Source organism: Prinia subflava, chromosome Z (assembly GCF_021018805.1).
Source record: "Prinia subflava isolate CZ2003 ecotype Zambia chromosome Z, Cam_Psub_1.2, whole genome shotgun sequence".
NCBI classification, from domain to species: domain Eukaryota; kingdom Metazoa; phylum Chordata; class Aves; order Passeriformes; family Cisticolidae; genus Prinia; species Prinia subflava.
The window spans coordinates 94,966,540-94,990,746 of NC_086283.1; the positions used below are offsets into that span (position 1 = coordinate 94,966,540).

The 24,207-nt window shown below is 38.5% G+C and overlaps 1 protein-coding gene across 2 annotated transcripts in view; it reads left to right on the forward strand.

Annotated features, from left to right (window-relative positions):
• The window catches only part of MAST4 (microtubule associated serine/threonine kinase family member 4), a 275,995-nt gene that overhangs the window by 60,413 nt on the left and 191,375 nt on the right, over window positions 1–24,207 (forward strand). For both annotated transcript variants that reach the window (XM_063423907.1, XM_063423908.1), the window contains exon 3: window positions 17,271–17,392. In XM_063423907.1, coding sequence (XP_063279977.1) covers window positions 17,271–17,392 — 122 coding nt within the window. The remainder of the gene's footprint in view (window positions 1–17,270; window positions 17,393–24,207) is intronic.

Below are 24,207 nucleotides of genomic sequence, written 5' to 3' on the forward strand. Positions count from 1 at the left end.
AAAGACAGGTATCTGTCAGGGAAAACTGGAGTTTCCCTTGGAATGGAGAATGTAAAACCCCCTCCCTCCAAATTATTACAATTTTTTGCAATTAGGAGCTTTCAGGCAAAAAATATAGAAATAGGAATAACAGTTGTTTACTAGGAATACAAAAGATACAAATGCAGTAGTGCAAAACAAACAAACAAAAGTCCTAGAAAACCCTGACAGAGTCAGAGATACGACCTGACGCCCTGCTGTCAGGTGTTGGGAGCAGTCCAGATGAGTCTTCCTGGAGTAACAGATGTTGTTCTGTGAAGTATCTGTATATTTCTACAGGATCATCTCAGTTGTTCTGAGATGATCCTGTAGAAAAAAGGGTCCAGTGCTGGTGAGATGGGTCTGGTCTTCCTCCAAGAATTCAGTAGAAAACTGGCTGAATTTGGGATTGCAGGTTTTATCCTGGTGGAAAGACTTTGGCTCCTCCCACTGGGTGGAGCATCTCACAATGGGATGAGGTGATGTTATCAGTCATGTGAGAGGCCTTCAATGGCCCATTCACAGGTGATGTCCCTCGGAGGAGGATGGGTGGAGGAAGAGATAAGAAGGCACTGCCTTATCTGGTGTTATCAGGTGTCCATTAACAGAGGGCATCTGCCCTCTTTCCCCCCTAGAGTTGAAAACAGAATACACATTCTTGGTTACATTTTTCAACCCAAGACAAAGGATCTTCTGTGGGGTTCTGGTGGAGTTTATTGGTGTCACCAAAGGGTTCCAGGGACAGAAAGACCAAGAACAAGGGCAGGTATAGGTTTAAGTACAGGGGAAGTGGGGGTGGAGCAGAGCATCAGCTCCAATGGTCTGAGGGAACAGGGTAAAGGGTAACAACCAGTAAGGAATACTGGGGGGGATATGTGGGGATACAGAAACCAGTGAGGACCAAAGGAAGGGAGAACATTCTGGGGAACATACATACATGGAAAACGGGGTTGGAACCAGGGTGACATAAGCTTACATCATATTACCAAACCAATGGAGTAACAGAACCTAAAAAAAATTGACGTGTTTTGCAAGGATAGGAGAGAAACCCTTCTCACTATATAATAAAAGCATTTCTCATTAGCAGCAGGCCCTCCTGAGGCTCTGCAGCAAATCCTCTAGTGGCAAGTTCTCCTGGGGCTCCACAAGGTGCTGGTATTGTGACTGTGTACGGGTACCTTTGTGGCAGTGATGGTCACTGAAGGATGATTGGTTTTGATTATGGAGCAAAGTGAATATAAAAAAATTGGGACTTTGTGTATTTCAAGAAAGATAATTTTTAAATTCACTAGAATTTGAATTAATATGTTCCCAAAGTGTGTAATGGCTAATAGATGAATTTGTTGTGTGCTTGGTGAGAGGGACAATAGATTTCAGTAAATTTCCTGGAAGATATACATTTCACAGAATAACAGAACATGCTGGGTTGGAAGGGACCCACCCACAAGGATTGTAAAACTCAGCTCCTGGCCCTGCACACACCATCCCCAGGAGTCACACCATGTGCCTGAGAACATTGTCCAAACACCTTAAACTGTGTCAAGATTCGTGCTGTGACCACTTCCCTGGGGAGGCTGTTCCAGTGCCTGAGCTCCCCTGGGTGGAGAACCTTTCCCTGATATCCAGCTTAAACCTCTCCTGACACAGCTTCAGGCTGTTCCCTTGGGTCCTGTCCCTGCTCACCAGACATGAGAGATCAGTGCTGCCTCTCCTCCTCCCCTCATGAGAAAGTTGTTTTATCTGTCTGAGTGATGTTGATTGATACTAGAATCAAGGACATGAAATTTAGGTTAGAGGAAGTTGAAATGGTGTTTACTTGAGATAGGACTGTCCTCTGTCTCTAAGTTCTGTGAATTGTTCAAGGTTGTTTTCACTTGGGGTTGAAAAATGGTTCCACAGTGGATAGAGCTGATTCTTCTGCAGTGAGTGTCTGAAAAGTACTTTTAGAGTATTTGCTTTTCTCACTTCTCTCCTACCCCTTTCCCTAACCTTTTCCTGGAAGAATCTCCAGGGAGTTACAGCAATACCTGTCTTTGTATTCACTGCCTTAAAAACGCCTAATGACTTCTGGTAAATGACAAATAATTTTGTCCTAAGGAACCTTAAGGAACCTAAAGAACTTAAGAAATTAAAGTGTCTTAATGCTTTATGTGAAGGAAAACATTTGCTACTACAGGAACTTCTTGTAACATTTCATCACATAATTGTTGGTCTGATTTTTAGTGTCAGTAGTGTAAGATCTGTCATCTCCCTTGCAACTTCATTTTTATCATGGGTTGTTATGAAGCTTTCAGAAACATTGTAAGAGTATTTGGGATCCATATGGGCTTTCATGAAAAATAAATGACCTGCAGCAGACAAGTGTCAATTTTGGTAGCCGTTTCAGTAAACTCTCTGGTAATTCTGGAATGTTACATCTCTGAAAGCTTGGCGTGTAAACCAAAGTACTGTTTTACTGAGACTAAAAACAGCCAGCACAGTTATCTTTTCAGCAGGAGCTGGTGTGGTTTTTTAATTTTGTTTTTGTCTAACTTTAAAGTGGAGTGATTGTCTTTAAAAACTGATCTTTTGCAGATAAAGACGAAGAAGGCAACCTAATCAAAACCAAACAGCAATTGTACTCTGCTGCCATCATCTCTAGTCTTTATGCTTGAATTATTGCTTGAGGCCTTTTTAAAGGGAAATGGATATGCTTTTTGTCTGCATGCAATATGTTGTGCAGGGTTTAATTATCAGGATTTGGGAATACAGTGTGCAGTGGTGTTAAACTGCTTTATTACCAATGCACTTTAAATGAACCTCAATACCCTAGGGCTTTTGTATCTTAAAATAATTTTGATATCTTAATAGCTTTCATGATACTGATTAAATTAATCAAACTCAATCTGATGACAGAAAGTACCTTACATTCTTTGGAATTTTTTAAAATCTGTTTTAAAGAAACCACTGCAGATAGAGAACTAATTCCTAGAGTTGTTTCAAATGTTCAGTAATCTGAAATTAATAATTTCAGTGTTACTTTGGTCATATATTTACGTACCTTTTTTAAAATACTGAAGTTTTGGGTTTTTTTAGATTTCTTCAATACTTAGGAGTGGTTTACTGCTCTGGTTTGAAACTACAGGAATCACAGTGTCATTGAAAAAAAAAAAAGGAAAAAGTGGGGCCCAAAAAATCCTTATTTAAAATGGTGAGCTATCCATGTCAGGGATAGCTTCTATGCTCACATATTCCCTCCCAAATTTCTATTTAAGTCTTAATGTTTTTGAAAAAATATGCCTGGCTCATAAAAGGGGAAAAATATTTGGAGACCTGTAATTTGAGAATGTACTTGATCTTTAATATCACTATTTCTGGTTACTGTCTTCCTTTATTCTTTCTTCTTTTTTGTTACTTTTAATACACCTTTAAATGGTGGCAGCTTAACAGTGGGTGTCAGTTAATTGGAAAATAGTTTGGAAAAATATCTTTGAAATTATTTACCATTCAGTCTCTATGTCTGTTATTAAAAGATGTGCAACTCCTAAAATACAGTAGGTGGGAGTAAGTGAAGCAAGAGACTCCTGGCTTGCAAATTTGCAGAATATTCTTATGCTCATGCGTGTTGCTCACTCCAAATGTTAGAAGGGTAAATTGCACTTTTTGTTTTACTTTCCCTTTCCTTTGTCTATTAAAACCACAGTATTACTGAGCCACAGAGCATAAGCAATATTAACAATGAAAACAAAACAATATTTATTTGTTTATGTAAAACAGAATAGTTCAATTCCTCTAGGGCTGAATACTAATAGAGGTAAATAGATAGGGGTTTTACCTCTGGGAATAGATCCCAAATAAATAAGTTGATTGAGCTTTGCAGGAGGGAATAATGTTATGCAGGACATAAGAGAAGAAATAAAATCTATGTTGTTGCAGTGTATTGAATGAGACTTGCAGAAACTGGAAAGATTACAATTACTGAGAAGCTACTGTACTGAATTGGCTGAAGTAAATGACAAAACTCTTAATATATGAATAAGAGAAAGATTGAGAATGATGTACTGGGTCATAAGTACATTATAATGTACTGATCATGATGATCAGGGAGAAGAGGGCTGGAAACCTGCAGACAGAAACTGATAGAAACCTGCAGGGATAGAAACTGAAATTATTTTTGACACAGTTTCAGGGAAACTACAGCCAAATTTTTTCCCCTGAGTTGCAGTTTGAAGCAATCCAGCAACCATATGTTTTCAGTGACAAGCAAAGAATGCTTTTCGAAGTAGAAGAAAAATGAAATCAATGTTTTTGGGGAATAAATCCACTATTGCCTTCTGTTGAAAATCCCTATGCAGCCACTGATTAAAGTTTGTCCAATGAAAGAAATGAATTGTGGTTCCTGGACACATCATGCTATTAAATTTTGGAAAAACACCTTCAATATAATTGTTGCAACAGTATTGCTTTCCTAAATATTCATTGCCAAGGAGGACAACTTCAGGAAAAGAGACTTAAGTTTGGAAAGAGTGTGGCCTGCTATTAGTCTAGCAAATTTCCCATAATAGTTCTTGTTGTGAACTGCCAACAGTCCTGTTTAATAGAAAGACAAGATGAAAAATATTATTTCATAACTGTGGTTGCTAAATGTAAGCATTCATGAGATAAAACAATCTCAGAGTAAAAGAACTTGCATGTAATTTATGACCAATTCATCCTTTAATTTGAAAAGTCATGTTTCCAACAGGCTGTAAAGTTTTGGGTAACAGGGTCACTTTACACCATAATCAATATTTGCCTTTTTCTCTTCTGCTGTCTCCTAACTTCCCTCCTGCTCCAGATTCCCCCTTCCCTGCCTGAACACATGCCCATAACAGTTCTTGCCACACCCTTTGTGTGGGAAGTAAACTGGATCTTTAAAAGATCTTTAAAAGTAAAACACAATTCTTGCACATGTTGTTGAACTGCAGGATAAGCCCTGTCACAGAGCTGTGCTGTAGTTGTTTGTTTCATAGCCCTGGGTCAGATAGGGAGGGGAAGGAGGATTGCTTCAGAGGAATACTCGTGCCCTCTGGATGCAGGGGCATTGGAGGTGTGCTCGACAGAATTGAGAGGAAATTATGCCTAGCTGAGATCAGCTCTGTTATTCTTGGGACAATAGACATCTGTTTAATACACATGTATTCAAATGCCTCTTGCTGTAGCCTTAGATTGCCTTCTTAGGGATTTCTAATGGTACACAGACTGGGACTTTAAAACTTGTTCTGAATCAGGAGAAAAGATGTTTAATTAAAAAGCTGCTTTTCTTTGGTGGCTGGTTTTCTTGATCTCCACAAACTTCAAAGGGCTGTCTATAGTCAGAGGGTTTTTGGCTTAAATTGTCTACAGATTTTAGTTTGCTGTGTTCAGAGATGCTTAAATAGAATCCATAGCAGAAGGTAATGTGAAAGGATGAGAAATTAAATGAGCTTTTACCGTGGAGAGGGTTAACCTAGCAAATCACTCGGGCAAGCTAAACAAATTGCCCTCACTTTCATGTCCCACTGCTGCTCCTCACTGTGCCCCAAGATGGGCAGTGCAGCCCTGTTCTGTCTTCTCAGTTGCTGTGCAGCATTTGGAGATTGCTGTCTCCCTTTCTACTTCTGAAAGATATGAGAACATGTTTCTGGGAAGAGATCATATTTTGGAGAGTGCTGCAGCTAACTCAATTGTTTCTATATTGTACTGATCAGCTCTGCTGTTATGTGTAGAGAAAAAAAACCACTTTAGATACCTATAGTTTGAACTTCTTATCTCACCTACTGTTATCTCATCAATAGCTACTTGGAGAGGACTTCCTGGTGGGCTAATTGTGTCTAACTGTGGTAGGCTGTTACCTGCTAGGCTTATATTGATCTTACACAAGCACAGGTAACATAATACATATTAATTTCATTTATAGAATCTTTAATCCAAGCATCCTAAAGCACTTTACTTTAGTAAAATTACTTTGTGTTCTTCTGATCATGTATTGTCTACAGATCATGAAGAGATAAAACCAAAAAAACTTGTGATTTATATATTTTTTTCTTTAATTTTCTTGCTTTGATCAGCTTTCCACCTCTGAGTCATCAGTCATCCAGATACACTCAGCAATTGTTGTTATTCCCATATAGTTAATCTGTGTTTGATTTGAAATGGATTTGGGAATTCTCAGTCTGTTTTTTGCTTCAGCGATTCATCACTCTGCTAACACTAATTAGCAGAAAGATCAACAGCTTTATGGACCATGAAAAACAAGCTGTTCTCTTATCCATGGGTTGGCATGTGCTGGCAGGACTTGGAAGAGGAGGTCTTCCCCATTCATACAGAGGAGCAATTGGCAGCAGCAGAATTTTCACAAACATTGGGCTGTATAAATTATCATTAATATTGTTGAAAATGGAGATTAGCTCGTTAAGTCTTACAGTGTCAGCTGTTTGGTACTACTTGGTGAATGGGGAAAACTGAACTTGTACCATCATGTGACTTGTACCTTGAAACCTTTTTGGGAATGGGACCTTCCCATAATATACAACTGTTTGTCATACTGATGATGTGATTAGTTTAATGGCGACATTTGAAAAAAAGGTTATTTCTATTAATGATGGCCTCTTGGTGTAGATAAGAGGAAGTGTTCTGTATTTCCTGTGTACATAATTAAAATTTCTTCCTGTCATGGAAGAAATTATACATATTTACCCCAGGAATATTTGAATACAATACATGATTTCACCACTCCATAAAAAACCCTATGATTTCAAAGCTGTCTCTGGACTCTGTTGGCCTGTCCCCACCCCCAGAAGCTGGGGTGCTGTAGGATGAGGCGTAAGAATGACTGCCAGTGCCAAAGCTCTGTCAGATGTGCCTTTTAGTAAGAAATTTTACTTCCTGCATTTTCTTCCCCTCTCGTGTAAGAGCAGAAGTATTTCAAAATGGCTTTTGTTGTGATGCGTGTCAGGACTGGATGTGCCCAGGTTAGAAGACCTTTTGAGGTGGATTCTCCTGAGGGCTCTGCCAGCAGCAGCAGAGGGAGAGCACAGCCCAGCACGGTGCTGACACCTCTGGGCTAAGAAGGTGGGAAGGTTCAGCAGCCACGTGTGCATGATCACAAGCACAACATGCTTCATTCATTCCCTGCCTCCCAGAGCGTATTCTGCCATCCCAGAGCAGTCTTTTCAGCTGCCTTCCTCAGAGGTTTCCTTAAAGCACGATGCCACGTGTTAAACTTGTTCCAGAATTAGTAGAAAGAGATAGAAGCAATCGATTCTGTAATTACATGGCTGAGGATATGCCATGTGGAGGTGGTTTTTAAAATGCATTCAGTACAAAGCTGTCTTCTCCAGATGAAGTAAATACTCTGCTATGAAATACGCATTTTTAGATGGTTCTTGGTGTGCTGGTGTTTGAGATGACATTAAGTTGTATATGTCACTGTCAGTTACCTTCATCATTTAAGGCTTCAATCAGCCTGCATAGTGGAGTTGATTTTTACTTCCCTGTGCACCTAGCAAGGTAATTTCCATATTCTTTGACATATCTGAGTCTGCACCATGTAATAGACTGAGATGAGAACAGAAGATATTGTATTCCTGTCTCATTATTTTGCCTTTAACTCCTCGATTGCTGCTTAATCGTGCTTGTATCATCAGAACATGAGAAGTTGATTGTTGTTGGGATCAAAGCAAACTCTAGCAGTAGAGTGCCTAATTAGCAGATATGTTTGCAAGCTGCCAGTTTTGAAGGAGGGAGAAGCAGAGTTTAACCCTCTTTGGGAGACTTAGAAAACCAGCTTGAACATTGTTAAGAGTAATTTGTCATAGTGGAAAAACAAAAAGTGAAGAAAATCAATATTCATGTTAAATTTCTGAAGTTTGTGTTGTTGCTCCTTAAGAAGTACCCTAAAAGCTGTTGGATTATCTGGCTCAAGTATGCTTAGCAGTGTAACTGTAGAAGCACAGATGAAAGAACTTACCTGGACTTAGCTGTATGCTTGTATTTAATCAGCTGATTAACTAAACTTGATGTCTGTGAGGCTGCAGTCCTGTTGTTGCTTGTACCTGAGCTCATTAGTGCAAAACTGACTGCAGCATGTTTATAAATAAACTATAACTGCACATCAAAAACACATGATCTATATTCCTAGAGGATTAAGTCTTCCTGTTTTTTTTTTCCCTGTGGCCTCTCTCTAGTGGCTGTTGTAAAGCAAATTATTTGACCACGTATTGCTTTCTCCAAGTTGGTCGCTTTACCATAAATTGCATGTACAGATAAAGAAATACTTGAGAAGAGGGGAAAAAACACTTCCTGTACTTAATGCTCAGAATGAAGATTGACAGCTTGAGTGGAAAAAAATATAGATGTTTTCCAGTGAAAACAGGAGCAGGATTTTCTATTGGGAAACTTTACCTTTTGAAAAATTACTATAAGCATGTACTGATTTAATTATGGGGCATAACAACATATACATGAGACAAAAGAAAGGCCACAGTGGCTACTGTAGAGAAAATAGCATGTTAACGCATAATTTCATGTTTGTGTTAATGTCAATTATGAGTTGCTGGGCATATTCTTCATAGTGCAATTATGTTTCTTAACATAAACTCTGTCAGCAAAACCCCAAATGTTGAGCTGGTGGAGGGTTGTGAGCTAGGAGTATTGGCCCCTGATTGAAGCAGTTGTTCCCATAATGTTTGAGCTGAACAATAGTGAATTTTTGAGGTCCTTTGTGTTCTAGGTACAGTTTTGTTGTAAGTCTGCCAGTATCAGCTGTCTCTGATCTCTTGGTGTGCAGGATTCTTGTTTTTGCAAAACTGACTGTGTATTGAACTCTTTCATTATCACTTGCATGTAGTTTAGTGTGCTTTTTGTAGCATCATGTGTGCAGTGTGAATCTCAAATTATCTGTTTTTCCTGTTAACAGAGTTATAGAATTGGACCTTGAAATTTTTCTAGAGCAGGTGTAAAGCCGCAAAAAAGGACGAAAGGGATGCATGATAAAATACCTGTATATTATGTTTGTGTTATAGAATGGACTGGCAGTTTATAAGTTTTGGGACTGCATGTTAGAATTATGGGAAAGAATGGGACCTGTTTGTTGTTAAGATAAAGAAAAGGAAGCAGTAGAATGTTCTGTCTCTGAGCTCACTGATAAATATTGCCAACTAATTATTTTGCTGAGTAAGAGTTGTGAGGTAAGGAAGTAGTATCATAAATGACAACTTCTTTGTAGGGTGTTTTTATCATATAGTTATTATTGTCACTGGTTGGCTAACAGTGCTGTTGAGTTAGGTATTTTTTGGCATGGAAAACTTAAAAAAAACCAACCAACCAAACTGAACTAAAAACCCCAAACCTATCCTTATCCTCCAGATGTAATTAAAGGTTAGGGAGATTTGCTGGTGGTCTCAAATGCATTTCAGGTACTATATTGCTGTCACAATACTTCAGTAGTAGATTGCAAATAGTCATTATAACTTCAGTGAGTATCTGTTAGCAAAGGAGCTCTGAGCTGATTTCCTTATCAGCCAAATTTTGTACTGTCTTTTAAATAACTTTCAGTGGGAGAATTTTGTTCCAAGCATGAGCCAGTATTTCTGGGATGTGATGACTTATTCCTGGTGATTGATTTACAGACAGGCTTGATTCTGCATGCCTTTGGAGTTGACTTCATGGAAGCTTCACTTTCTTTATCTATATATGTATTTTTGGATGCAGATCTAAGCCTTCATCCTACTAGTTTGTGGTCCAAAACTGGATGTGTCCTTTTCCAGTTCCAATTCTGCCAATACTGGTGAAATTTTAAGGTAGGCTTTCTGCCGTTTTTTTTTTGTTTTTTTAAGTTCATAATCTCATCCCAGATTTTTACCTTTGGTGGGCCACATTTATTTCATGCATTTCCAGCCAGAATCACAAAACCACGGGCTATCCTGAGTTGGAAGGAACCCACAAGGATCAATGAGTCCAACTGCTGACCCTGCTCAGGACGACCCAAAGAATCACACCATGTACCTGAAAGCACCACTGTTTCATCTAATTTTAGAAAGTGAAACAAACATAGAGCATTTTAGGAGATTTACAAGACATCAAAAAGTGAAAGAACTACAGTGAGTGTAATAGGATTTTTTTACAAGGGCTTCTTCTACAGTAACAAAAGAAGTTGTAATTGAGTCAATTGTAATTATTGGCTTACCTTAATAATGTTAAGTTTAGGGGACAAATTGGCTGAAAGGAAAATTTCACCTCCTGGATCCGACTGGGAAAGTGGCATTGTTCATTAACTTCAACCATGTGTAGCTGAGTAAAATGCAAAACATGCCCCTTTAAGTTCTGGGCAATAAATAAGACATTATTAAAATGGTAATTGTGGTGGGTTGTGGTTTTTTTTTTTTTTTTTGCATATTGGTGGTCATTTGAAATGTAAGTAAGACTTGTTGATGAAGCTACAACAGAATAAGACAAAATAGTGAAAAGTTTCCTAGTGATGGCTTCAAATCCATCCACTCTTTTACTTTCTGGTTAACAGCTAATGGGAACAATGGGCTTTAATTCCACCCCTCCTCTCTGCCTCCAGATATGAAAATAGACCCTAAAATTTGCAGTGTACCCATAATTTCCTACAGCTGGGATGTCTGCAGGAGTTCAATTCAAGGCAGTAAAGCTAAGTGCCCTAATTTGAACCTAGTAAATACTAAGGTGGATGTCTGGAGTGTCTAACCTGGAGTGAGCTTTGCTTATTTGTGGCAGTAAAATTGGTGGTACGTTGCTTCCAGCTTTGGTCTTCACTTCCTGCTGCTCAGGCAGTTTGTGAGTGGCAGGGGTGTTACCTGAAATTTGCTAAAATAAAAAAGCTGTTAAACACCAGTGTAGCATTAAGAAGCGAGCATTCTTTATTGGCCAGATGCATGGGGGAATAGCTTTTCCCAAAGCCATGCATTCTGAGTACGGGGAAGTTCCTGTTTATATTTTACATACATAGTGATTGATTGTCCCAGAATATGATAATCATTTCCCTGAAATCATTAACATATTTTTTGTTCCCTTTGTGCATATGTTCTTCAGTCCTGGGGAGGGTCTCTCTGATGGTCCCTGGTAGTTATAGATTGTGATGTTCCAATGTCTGAGTTGGCAGGGCACAGGGGCTGGTGAACGTGCAGTTCTCCTTCTTACACAGTGGACACTGTGCAGTTCCGCAGGCCAGTAGTTTTGGATAAGAAACATTGTGTTAGCTCACCAGATGCAGGCAATTTATCATCTGGTAACTGTGGCTGCTTTGGGTGTGCTGGGGCTGCCACTGCTGCTCTGGTGATGTGGTGGCTTCAGTCTTTCTTCTGTTCACACCAAGACACTGAACCTGTCACGGAACCCAGCTCTTCTGGGGTTTTTTGTGTTTGGAAATGTGCCGGGGGAAGAACAGGGTGCAGTAACCATCTGTGTCTCTTTTCAGAACATTTTTATGACCCAGAGCACTCTGCAGTAGAGTCCAGTTTTCTCTTCTACTGTGGCTTGTTGCTTTTGCTCTGAGGTAGCTCTTGCTCCTGAGGCTCCCCAAAAAGAGGTGTGGAGTGAGCAACCCACTTGAAACTGTGCTTGGCATGTCTGGCTTGTCCAGAGAATATGTTCTTGAGATAAGATCAGTTACATTTTTAAGTAAACCAATGAGGGAGAAGTATCTAGCTTTCTGTAGTTTTAAAATATATTCTGCACTTATACCATAAATATAAGTAGTGGACTTAACAAGATATTAATTGAAATAAGTATTTCTTGGCCCTTGCTTTAAAGATGTCCAGATGGCAAGAAGCTGTTTTGGAGGCTGCCACTTCACAGCAGCTAACACAAACACATTGATGCTAGCTTTTGGTAAGTCTGAGGTACACTGTTATCATATGCAGAGCTTTGCTTTGGACTAATTGTGTCTGTTGTTGCTGTCAGCCCAAATTCAGATTCTTCCATTTTGGCAAAGCAGATGCCTGTCTTCTGTTTGCAGTAGTGTAATAGAAAACTGCTTCTAATATTTTAACAAAAAATATTTCTGTCAGAAACTTCCAAAGTGCTTCCTCTGTATTTATTTTTGCATTTTGACTGGGTACAAATCAGACTTTCTAGCCGTGCAATCTACATTATTCTAAGTACATTTGTAAAGGTAAAGTCTTACTTGGATGCCAAAACATTTTCTTAATCGTATGCAATTGTTTAATGATCAGAGACAAAGTTATTTCTAAATTGTAACTGAAAATGGAAGATTTGTAGGTATTAGATTTGAAGTGATTTATTAATTCTCAGCCATCCTATCATAATACGCATTTGAGAGGGACAGAGGAAGGAGAGTAGTACTTCAGCAATAGGAAAGACTTTTCTATTTAGAATAAAGCAAAGCCTGCCTTTTGTGATTGATTCTTGTGGAAATGTATGTGGTTTTAGTCTCTTTGTCCTTATAAAAGTAATTTTCTCCTTATACAGTAAGTTGTACAACAAATATGCACACACTGAATGCAATAGAAATAAGAATGAACAACGATTCTACTTGGGCCTTCAACAAATACTCATTACAAATGAATCTAGATGTACAGGAGGCATGTTCAAGGGGAAGATGCCACTGAACTGCAGTGATGTATTACCTGTGTTCACCAACAATGATGTAATACTATTGAATAATGCTAAATGATTGCCATTACATAGTCAGCTTAAGCCATCCTTCATCAAAAGGTGTTTTGATAAATGTGCTGGACTGACAAGGATTGCATTCAGATATGGGAGGTGATGCTGTTAGTTCCAGTGTAGCTACTTTAGGCTGTCCTGGTGGTTTCAGGCACAGGAAGGGAAGTAAAGATACCAGCAAAGCTTCCTCAGAGGAAGTGGGGGAGGAAGTCAATGATGACCATTTTGGAATTGAAGAGGACAGAAGTAGGACCTCTGTCAGTGGATGACTCAATATCAATAGCTATATTGTAATAATTTGAACATTACTACCTGTGTGTCAGTGTTACATGCTGCATATGGGCCAGAATACTGAATTAAGATGGAAGGGGTTGGAGTTGAAGCCTTCCTCTCAGTCCCTCATGAATCCCTCATGAATCAGTTCACTTAAAAAGGAAAGTAGCTGCCTGGAGTGGTAAACTTGAAGGCAAATATGAATGCAGTATAAAAATGATAATGCGCTTCAGCTTAAATTTTTTGTATAATACTGGCATTGAAATCACTTAACGAGGGAAGAGTGTGGATATGTATATATTCAAGGGTTAACAAAGAAAATGTAAAAGCAGTAAAATGCATAAAATTATGAATGGAACTATAGCAAGAAAAGTGTAGCAATGCTAAATGTCAAGGGAAAGGGGGAGTGGACAGTATGAGGGAATTTTAAAATTTTTTTTTCTATCTTTGGAGGAATTGAGGGAGAGTTGATGATTAACTCACTTTGGCCAGGGCATGTTTTATTGTGTGGTGGTTTAATGCAGTAGATTTGTGCTGTTCTCAGATAAGACATTTGTCTCTTACCATCTTTTTTTCTAAGCCCTGGCTAATTTTGCTTCTTTAAAAAGTGTACTTCTTGTGTGCCATTTGTGTGTTTAAAAGCTTGTGTTCTATGAAAAGAGGAATTAGAGTTCTAGACAGTCTGCTTTCCTTAATTCCAGTGTTTTGTGAAAACTGTGGTATCTTCAAGGCTCCTGTTCAGATAAAGATGGCAGGAGGGATCATTCCAGCATCACACATGCTCACGACTTCACCAGTAATTTTGATTGTGTTTACTGCCTAATTTAGCTTTTCAACAGACACCCCCAATATTATTTTAAATATTCTGCTAATCCTGCAGGAAAAATAATGAAATATTAAGTGAATTCTTACAGTGGAGATACTGACTATAGTACTGAGTAAATCCACTCTTTTTTCTTGTCAGCCAGGCAAAGGAAAGGCTTAGTACAAGATTCTGTTGTTGTGCAGGATTGCATCTCCTCTAGCCTCTGTATCAAGATATCTTAGACTTGGTTTCAGATGTCTGAGCAAGATAAAAATGGAGTAAAATATAGATTACTGTAAAGGACAGATAGTAAAGGTGGCTGCTAGAATGCCCTGCACATGATAAGGTACAGACTATATTGGCCCTATATATTTTGAATCTGGTGCACATTTACAACAAAAAGTAAGTACAAGCATTAATAATAGCACTTATTTCTCATATATTTTTCTCCTCCTAGACTAAATTGTCTTGTTATTTAAACCTTTTTGGCTTGGGAGTGCAGACTTAAACAGAACAATGTTAACTTGTGTACTAAATGCAAATGATTACCTTCCATCTTTTTTCTTGGGAAGCTCAAGTGGGATTCATACAAAATGAAAATTAGTGGAGCCTGGGAAGGGCCTAGTGTCTGATAGTGGATTTTGAGACTGGCTTTAACCCTCTGTGTCCTAGTTCTGGCCAGGACAGAGTTGATTTTTTTTGTTTTTTTGTGGTGCTGGATGTGCTGGTGTGTGCTGTAGTCCTGGCTGCCGGGGAGGCTGAGCCTGTTGGATCGCTGAGCCCCAGAGTTCTGGGCTGCCATGTGCTGTGCTGAGTGGGCCAGGCCAAGACACAAAGGTTATTCATTACCATCTCATTGCTGGGGAGGGAAGGGAAAGGGTCTCTTTCCATTGCTGCCAAGAAGAAAGGGGTTTCTTTCTGGTCTTGGAGGCAGTGTGGTGGATGGAGAGTCTGTCTGCCATTATTTCTGTTGTCCTGGGCTTGCCAAGCATTTTGCATGTAAATAACCCTCCCTTTGTGTACATTTTTGTGTTCAGTGTTGTTGCTGTTCATTTTCTTACCTCATTGCTGTTTCCAGTAAAGGTCCTTACCTCAATCCTTGATCTCTGCCTTCTGTGTACCCCACTAGAGTGGGAGAGGAGCAGCTTAGGATTTTCTTTTTTACTGGGAAAACTAAGTTGGGGAATACCGTTCCTAAACCACTGCACCCCATGAGAAAGTGCACTCGTTAATCAAAGAGTGCTGATGTTGCCCAGTTTTACAACAAACTGTAATAGAATGAACCTTTCTCTTTCTTGAAAGGATCAGGGGAACACTTACTGCTTTTCAAATATTGATTCCTATGAGGATAAATTGCCCTAATATTATTCTACAGTGATGAAGTTGAAAATTATTTAATGGAGTTTTCCTGATGGCTTCTAGAGTGGATTAATGCAGAATTTCTGAAGGAGTTATGTGTATTGTATAGCAACTTGACAAAATAGGTATTGCTAAAGCATTTTGCTGATGGCTTGTTTGGAGCTGTCTGGATGTTGCTGGAAGTCTGGAAACCTCTGGATCCCAGCACTACGAAGTGTTTGATTTCACCCTCCTCTGAGAACTTCACCTTACCATTGTCTGAGAAGTGGAGTCAAAAAAGAAGGAAAGAAAAGGCTTAGACCTCTTTTTTTTTTACGTAGAAAGCACTAAAGGAGTAAAACATACCTATTTAAATGGAAGGTTTGTATAACTTAGTTTTTTCGCAATCACTTCTTAATTATCTTTTTCCTGTACAGATGAGAAGGAATTTGAGGTGATAGATATAAAGTTCTCTCTGGCTGCTTATGTCACTGATATATTTCAGGACTGACATCAGGGGAATATCAAAGATGTGTATATTGCAATTAATGCCTTAAGCTTTTTATGGCACCCTTTTAGTTGAGGATGATGGGGGCCTATGCAAAAAGGGAACCAAAATTTCACAGAAAGAGGCAGAGAGAGCAGATGGGAAATTAATTCAGGTTTTCCAGTTCTGGGAAATGTTATCCTAGATGATTGGGCAAGAAACCACAGCTTTGTTGTACATTTTTCTTCTGGTCTCGGGCAGGCTGTTAGCAAATTGGGTGAAAAAATGTTTTATGGGTTCTGCTTTACCAGTGTAACAAAGAACAGTAGCACATTTGGAAGATTAATTGGAAAGTGTTAAAAAACTATCTTGTGCTGCTGCTTGGGAACTTCCAGCTTCCAAGACAATCACTTCCCAGAGACCTCAGCAACTCTCTGTGGATCTGCTGTTAAAATACAGTTATGAACCTGAGGCCTTTGATTTCTTGGCAAACCTGTGCTAATTTACTGGGGTACACATCCTGTGTCCATGGTCCTGCACATAGCCACTGTATGGCTGTCTTGAGATGACAGAATTAATGAAGTGGGATTTAATAGTTTCAGGAAACAAATGTTTAGGCTGTGTAGTTTGGAGATGTTTTTCATTTGTTGTGTTCAATGAAGATCTTGCATTGTGTTTTTGAACTGAGATTTGATTAAAAATAAAAAGTCTTCTGAACTGCTGCTTTGCATTGGCTTGTTGGTCTTCAAGAGAAGTTGGTTGCTTTAGTAATGTGATTGTGTCACTTTTGCACGGTTTGCAGAGATAAGTAAGAACTTAAGGTGGACATAATGCCAAGACCAGTGTATGGCCTGTTGCCCTATTTCTTGACAGTGGCTGAAAGTTAGCAGAAATTAATAGTATTGGTACATGCTTGTCATCTTAGTAGGATTCCCTGAGTATTCTCCTTGCTGCTAGTTTGTAGCTCAGGCTTCCTGGGCTGGAGGTGTTGTCTGCCTCTTTAGAACCTGTAGGGGGGCAATCCTGGCTGGGGAGTACCACACTGTGACAGGGAGTGTGACCCTGGGCTCGGGGTCCCTGCCCACAGTGAGGTGACACCGCAGAGCACAGGCACTGGAGCCCCGTGTGAGCACTGCTGAGGGGTGGCTGGGCTGCACCTTGGTCATCTATCCTTGCTTGGGACACTGCATAAAGATTCTGGGGAACTGAGTGATGATACATATTAGGTAGATTATCAGGAATTCTGGAATAGAAACAGAATAGTCTTCACTCACATAATGGTGTAATCATCCATTTGGTGTGTTATTCCAATAAATCTCACTTTGTTCCTCAGACTCAGGACCTTATTCCTTCAAGGGGTAAATAGAGGAATATTTCTTAATGCTTTTTTTTGTTTTCATTTTTTACTAGCTTTCTGAGTCTAAGTTTCTTTTGGTTCAGAACAAGCATTATAGATGTTTGCATCTGTTGCTGCTTTAAATGTGTTTCTGTGTAGGAAAAAGGTACAAAACTGAATCTAGTGGAAGGATGATGTAAAGGACTAAAAAGTGAATGGCAGGAATTCCGTTGGAATCAGCTGTGGTCAGGGCTGCAGTGAAAGATGTTTTACCGTGGCAAGAGTGTTACAGTAAACTGTCCATTGCATTGCCTCAACTGCAACATCTCTTACTTTAACTCACTCTTTCTTGAACTTGACAGGGAAATATTTGCTTCCCAGTGCAACTGGACAGCAGCTGTGGCAACCTGCAGAAACCACTAACCTTGTTCGGATGCGCTACCAAACACTTGGACAGTCAGCACCTTCACTCACTGCTAGTTTGGTGAGTAATTTTTTTTTGATGTGTCTGTTGGTGCAAGAGTGGGAATCAAAACAGAGTCTATTTCCAGACCAATCTCTCCTCCTTAAGCTGCATTTTTAAAGTACCTAATGCATGCCTACGCACAACATTACTTAATATGTTGAGTGCAGATGAATAACATTTATGGTAGCAGTAACTCTGAATTGGGTTACTGGGTTTTGCATAAAGCCTGAGCTGAATGTTGCATTATTATAGCTGTTTGCATTTAAATAGTTTCTTTTCTTAAAAAAAAAGGCATGCAATAGAAGACAACTGTCCTTTCTCCTGAGCATTCTTTTCTATCAATGTCTCTTTCCACTTCCTCAAGTACTTAGTCCTCATGAGGATATAGATGTGTGAAGAATGAGTTTAATGAAGTCTTTTGGATAAAATGATAAGAGAAGAAAAAGGGGCAGAGATGCATCATACACTTGAACTTTCAGCTTTTTATTTTTAAGCATCTATTTTACTGCTTTATGTTTCTGTATATTAATATCTTAAGTGTTGAAATTTAATGTGTACTAGCCTATACTTTTCTTCAAAGAGTTATGGTAGTATATTTCTTGTATAAAGAAAGAAAAAATAATATTAATGCTTTGCCTCTCCCCTCTCCTGCCTTTTGCTGGTCATTAAAACTTTGCTGATCCATGTCTGCTTTCTAGGGGAAGCTTTTTTGGTGATTTGTTTTGGATTTTTAAACACAATATTCAGGTTGAAGGTAGCTATGGTCAGCCAATGTTGAATAGATATCATCATGACACTTTTTCATGTCATGTTGATGGGTAGATGGTTGTTTTCTCCATGATCTGTCTGAAGTAGTATTTCAATTCAAATTCAACAAATCTTCACCTGTAAATCCTGGCTTCTGCTTGGTGGTGGTACCATTTGTGGCGCCTTAGGGCAGATATGGCTTTTTTTGGACTCCACACTTAGTACAAACACTTAATTCTGTTGGAAATTCTGTTCTTTGAACCCTAATATTTTCCAGAGAATTAAGTGTCAACCTGTGTATTTTGTTAATTGTGAATTAAATATTTGGATTATGTATATTGAAATGAAAAAGAAAGTAGATGAGTGGTCAGACATGAATTTAAATTGCATGAAACCCACATTTGTTCTTCTTTTCTGTGTTTGGGAATAATTTTTTTTTCTTCCAAATTAACTGAATTTAAAAAAGGCTGTGTTGCTGTGTGATGGTCTGTTTCTATGTGCACAACTATTAGGGGACATCCTGCTAGCAGTATTGTGCTTTTGTTTTGTTGTGATTCTTAAACTATAGGAAGAGGAAGATGCAGCATGGTTTCCACAGTAAGTACTGGGTCATAAAACAATAGACTAATGAAAAAATCAGTGAGCCTTGCTTCATTAAGGCCCCTTAGCTCATCACCTATATAGTTTTATGGCATATCTGTCTGCCACATGCTTCTTCCTTCCTGTCTCTCCACATCTTTTATCTGTGCCTGACTGCAGTTTCTTTCATGCTGGTGCAAAAGCACACAAGAGCCGTCTGAGCAGATCTGAGCAGATTGTGCACAGGGTGGAGGTGCAGGTTCCTCAGAAGTATTTATTTCTTATCTGGAACTGCTGATCAGTCCTGCCTCCTAAGAAGGTTAATGTTAGTGTCACATAGGCAGAGCCCTTCTCAAGCCTCCTTTGACAACAAATACTTTGCTGTCAGGCTTTTGGAGGTCTCCGGTCTTTGCTTAAAAGAGGCCATAAGTTAGGGATCACTCTCCCTCCTTGCATACATTTCTTCTTGATTCTGTGTTTGGCACAGTTGAATTTGGGAGGCCTATTGTTAGTTTCTAGTAACTGGAGCTTTTAATCATACTTAGGAGAGAGTTTACCCTTATGTAGAAGAGATTTTTATGAAGAATTTTCATGTTGCTGTACACAGCCTGAGTTGAAATGACTTCAAATGTATTGTCTCACTTATCTGAAATATGATTATCCTGTTACTAATTCCTTTACTAGAACTGATCATTCTCACTTGGGTTGATACTCAGCTGAAATGGGTCTGACTGAGTAGTGATTGTGAGCCAATGTAGACAAGAATGACAAGTGAACAGGTCAAAGATACATGCTAGTGTTTAGTGTAATTGCAGAAAGGGTACAAAAATCCTGCTATTTTTTTCTTGTTCTGTCAATAATTTATTAAAAATTCACAAAATCTTGCACTGGTTTACAGGTGTAAAACCTTTCTGTGGGAAATGATAGATTTTTTTTTTAATACAGAATATTGATTAAAATGGGCTGCAGGTGTTGCTTTAGGTAGAGTTCAATAGCTCTGCATGATTCACTCCTGTAATATAGGCAGTTGGACTATAAAGTAAAATACAGTTTCCATGTAAACCCACAGAACTGGGTTGAGGATATGTAGGAGAAGGCTGATTTTGTGATGAGTGGGTAGTGTGTTAGATTTGATATGGATCTTTAATTCACAGAATCACACAATAATCTAAGTTGGAAGGGACTCAAAAGGATCATTAAGTCCAGCTCTTGGCCCTGCAGAGGACAAACTCATAAATCACACCCTGTTCCTGAGAGTGTTGTCCAAATGCTTCCTGAGTTCTGTCAGGCTGTTGCTGTGACCATTTTGCTGAGGAGCCTGTTCCAGTGCCCAACCACCCTCTGGGTGAAGAACCTTTTCCTAATATCCATCCTAAACATCCCCTGTTAAAACTTCAGGCCGTTCCCTCGGGGTCTGTCACTGGGCACCAAAGAAGAGAGATCAGTGCCTGCCCCTCCTCTTCCCCTCGTGAGGAAGTTGTGACTACAGTGAGCTCTCCCCACAGTTCAGAGGCAGCTGAGTCATAGTCATGTTACTCTTCAATTTCTGTCATGAGCATTTGGAACTGTCCATGGCAGATTCTGTGGTCGTGAAACAGATGATGGGAGTCTGCAGAGAGAGTTGGTGTGGACTTAAAAACTTTTAGAAAATGATGCAGAATGTTTTCAACACTGAATAGAAAATGATGCAGAATGTTTTCAACACTGAATAGAAAAGGAAAGCTGATTTGAGAAGGGGTTCTGCTTTAGGATGTTTTTATGGGTCGTGTTGGTCTGGTCATTCTCTTCCTCTCCTCAGTCAGCAATATGTGGTCCTGGGGGGCAGTTCAGAGTGTGTCTCAGTGCTGAATTTTGCAGGAGTGTAGGGAAGCTGTGGTAGAGCTAATTTATCTGACTGCTTGCATTGTAGGCTGTCAGTCATCTCACTTGACTTCAGGCATCTCTTCAGGGTGGCATGGATTGGGAGTTGACATCGAGTTGCTGCCTCATTCAGTGTCCAAAGTTTAGGGGTCACTCTCCTGTTCTCTACCAATCCCCTGCCATTCCATAAGTATTTTCAAATACCATTTGTAAAATTACTGGTTTGACTTTTCCACTTATTCCTGTGAGAATTTTTGAAAAATGCTTCAAAATAAAGCAAATTTTGTTAAGCTCTCGTTGTAATAAGCCGATCTGCTTAAAATTATGATAACAAGTCTGAAACTGAGCAATTAATTACTGTTTTAGGCAGAAAGATATTTTGTGTGACATAGATTGAATTAAATTCTTGATTTTAACATTTGCTAGTTAGCGTCATATATAAAAACAATGGAAACCTAAAAATAAAGTCTCTCTATGATACATATTCATAAATGTGTAGATGAAAGGAAAAATAGTTTGCTCAAATTAATTGGGCAAAATTTCTCCAGATTTGGGGTTGTCATGGTTTAGTGTCAAAGTCCTGTTATGGGTTTTATTGATTTATTGCTTGTTTGGCTGTATGGTGGCTTTTTTCCAATTAAAAAAAAAAGTAATCTCTTGCTTTAAGGAGCAGGAAGTCTTGCATTTTGTTTATTTATTTTATATAAATAATAATAAAAAAATGCCTTTGTGCCACAAGAAAGGTTTCACACAGTCCAGAGAGCTTTCTAAGAGCACTTTATACTTCTTGAGTACTTTATGGTAACTTGCTCCATGACATATTCACTTAATAAAAATACACTATATAACAAAGATCCTCAAATGAAACATTTAGGTTGTAGTACACTTGGCCTTTAAATTCAGTCAAGACTGGATGCATGATTTCAGCTTTGTGGCAAGTATTGAGCTGAGGTTGGCTATTCCTTCTGTTGTGTGAGATGAATATACAGCATGAAGTAAGTCTGGCTCTGAAAGGCATGTGGTTCTTCTTGGAAGTGTGAAAGATGTCAGTGAGATGACTATTAGTTTAATAATGGATCATCTTTTAGTACTTGGAAATAGTTTCTAGTAACATCAAAATTAGAAAAGCAATAAAACTGGCCTTTGTGAATGGCTTATGCCCTATCCTACTAAGCAATGAAAGGATGTTTTGTCTAGGTATGACTGGAAACATTTTCTGCTTTTTAGCATCCTACTTTCTTTGTTTTATACAGGATTTACCTCTTGATTTCTTCCCCATTCAAACCAGGCATCTCCCTGCAAACTGCCTTCCCCAAAAGAACAGAAGACTGAATTTGTGAACATCTGTACTTTGGTTGCTTTTTATTACCATTTTATAAGTGTTAATTTGTAAGAATGGTTTTATGGAAACTGGAGGGGGCTAATTACATAAAATACTGGTTTATAAGTTGCATTGCTGAAAGGACAAAACATAAGAAATGTTCAATGCCTATGAAAAACTGTTCTACTTCCTCAGAAAGAGCTTTGCTTCTTCCTTTCTTTTAAATAGTATAATACTGAAAATGAGTAAGTGTGTCTTTGTTAAATATGCCATTAACTTCAGCTAAATTGACATAATGTTGACAGTTATTATGAGAAGTGTTTCAAAACTAATTATGCTAATTAGAACTTAACTACCAGTAATTGCATGTATTCAAACAGCACACCAACACCCTTTTGTGTGTTTTATTCCCCAGATGTAAGACAGCCATTTGTTGTCTGAGAAGCTGCAAAATTACAGCATAGATAATAAATGATTGTGAACAAATAAAATACATTCTTTAGAAGCACTAATTAGTTAGATAAGTGAATGACAGTATCAGTTGTGCTTAGCCAACACACATAATTTTAAAAAGTCTTTTATTTAAATGTTTTATTTTGGAATTGTAGGAAATTTTTCAAGTCACTAATTGTCCATGTTCAGTTTTACCTAATGAATATCAGGTGTAGCTGAACTCATTTTTAAGTAAACCTCCTTGAAAGCAAAAGGAAGCTGCATCTGAAACTTAGGTTGCTTTAAGTTTTAGTTTTTCTTGTCCAGGGATTCAGGTTTTCAATGGCTGAATGTGAAAGTTAATGCAGAGCAAGTACAAGGATGGCACTTGTGAGAAGCTCAAAAACTATACAATAGAAATTGCCAAAGTAGCTGATCTTGGCTTGTTATCTCTAATCTCCCGAAAATAGTTAGCAAGGCTTCAGAAACACTGAGGAAACTGAGGAAATTGCTTGAATGCTAAACTGCTGTATGAAGCTGAAAACCATATTCTTGTTTAACTTAAAGTAAGCTTAACTGGGAGTGGTCCCATTTTCTGCCACAATACTACACTTAACATCTAAGAGTAATTACTGAAAATCTTTTTAACATGTGAGATTTTTATTCCTATGAAATGTTAAAATTGTCAAATAATGATAGCAGGTTTTCTGTGTTTCAATTGCTTCTAACTTTTAAGACTGGAGAGTTGTTCTCCCTTGTGTATTTTATTCCATTAATTCCTTACCCATGAATATGTATTTGCCTCATATTTCTTCTTCTGTATTTGCCTTTTAACATATACTTAATTGCAGTTTTAATCCAGTAGATAGATCTAATTTAGTAGTAGCAAGAGGGAGGTGCATGAGGAACATGCATTTTGATAGATATGCCTATATGCTTTGTATTTGTTCACAACAACAGGCTGGAGTAGACCTGGTCCAGAGCTGTGAAACTATAATCCTTTAACAAGCCCTTGCAAGAAGTTGGTGACTGGGTATTCTCCTTCATAAATATAAATATATCTCTACTTGGCTCCATCACTGTTTTCAAAATAGTCATGGTGTACTTGAATTTAAAACAAAACTGTACATTCAGTTACTTGACAAAATTCTAGATACTGAATCCTTTCCTAAGTCATCTGATTAAAACCAGTGGCTTTATTAATTCTTATACTTCTCTTGCTCGTTCTTGTACGTGGTTAAAATACAGATGTGGTGATGGCTGGGGTTAACATTTCTCTCAGTGAAAGCTTGTGATTTCTCAGAATTGAGAACACAGCTTGTGCTGCAAATGAGTATTAGTTAAAGAATAATGGGAAAAGTAGGTAAAATAATCATCTCTCAGAGAAGACTAACCTAGGTTAAAAAGTCCTGTGAGCATATGTAGTGTGTTTTTCAAAAATACCCCCTTTGTGGTGAAGTAGGTCACTTCCCATCAGCCTCAGTTAAATTCCAGCTGTCAGGATGTACTGGGCACAAGAGGGAACTGAAAGGAGCTATTGCACAGTTTATTAGAGCTGAATGTAGGTGTAACCTCTTCTGTATCCTGTTAATGGCACAGAATGAGTGGAGATCAAATACATGTAGGAGCTAACCAATATATCCCTGTTTTGCCTGAGTACCATGCTTCTGTTTTCCAGATGTCCCATATAATAATAATAATAATAACCTTCTTTCAGGAGAGAGTTACCCTGAACAGTCACTAGAAGCAGTTTCTATTTCTAGATAATGAAGAATCTAGGGCTGTTAATTTTTTTGTCGGCTGAGAATGCCTTTGTTCCTCTAGATTTTTGTTTGGTTTGTAGGACCCACATGGCTGAGATCAGTAAGCTAGGTTAAATACAGTGCATCACCTC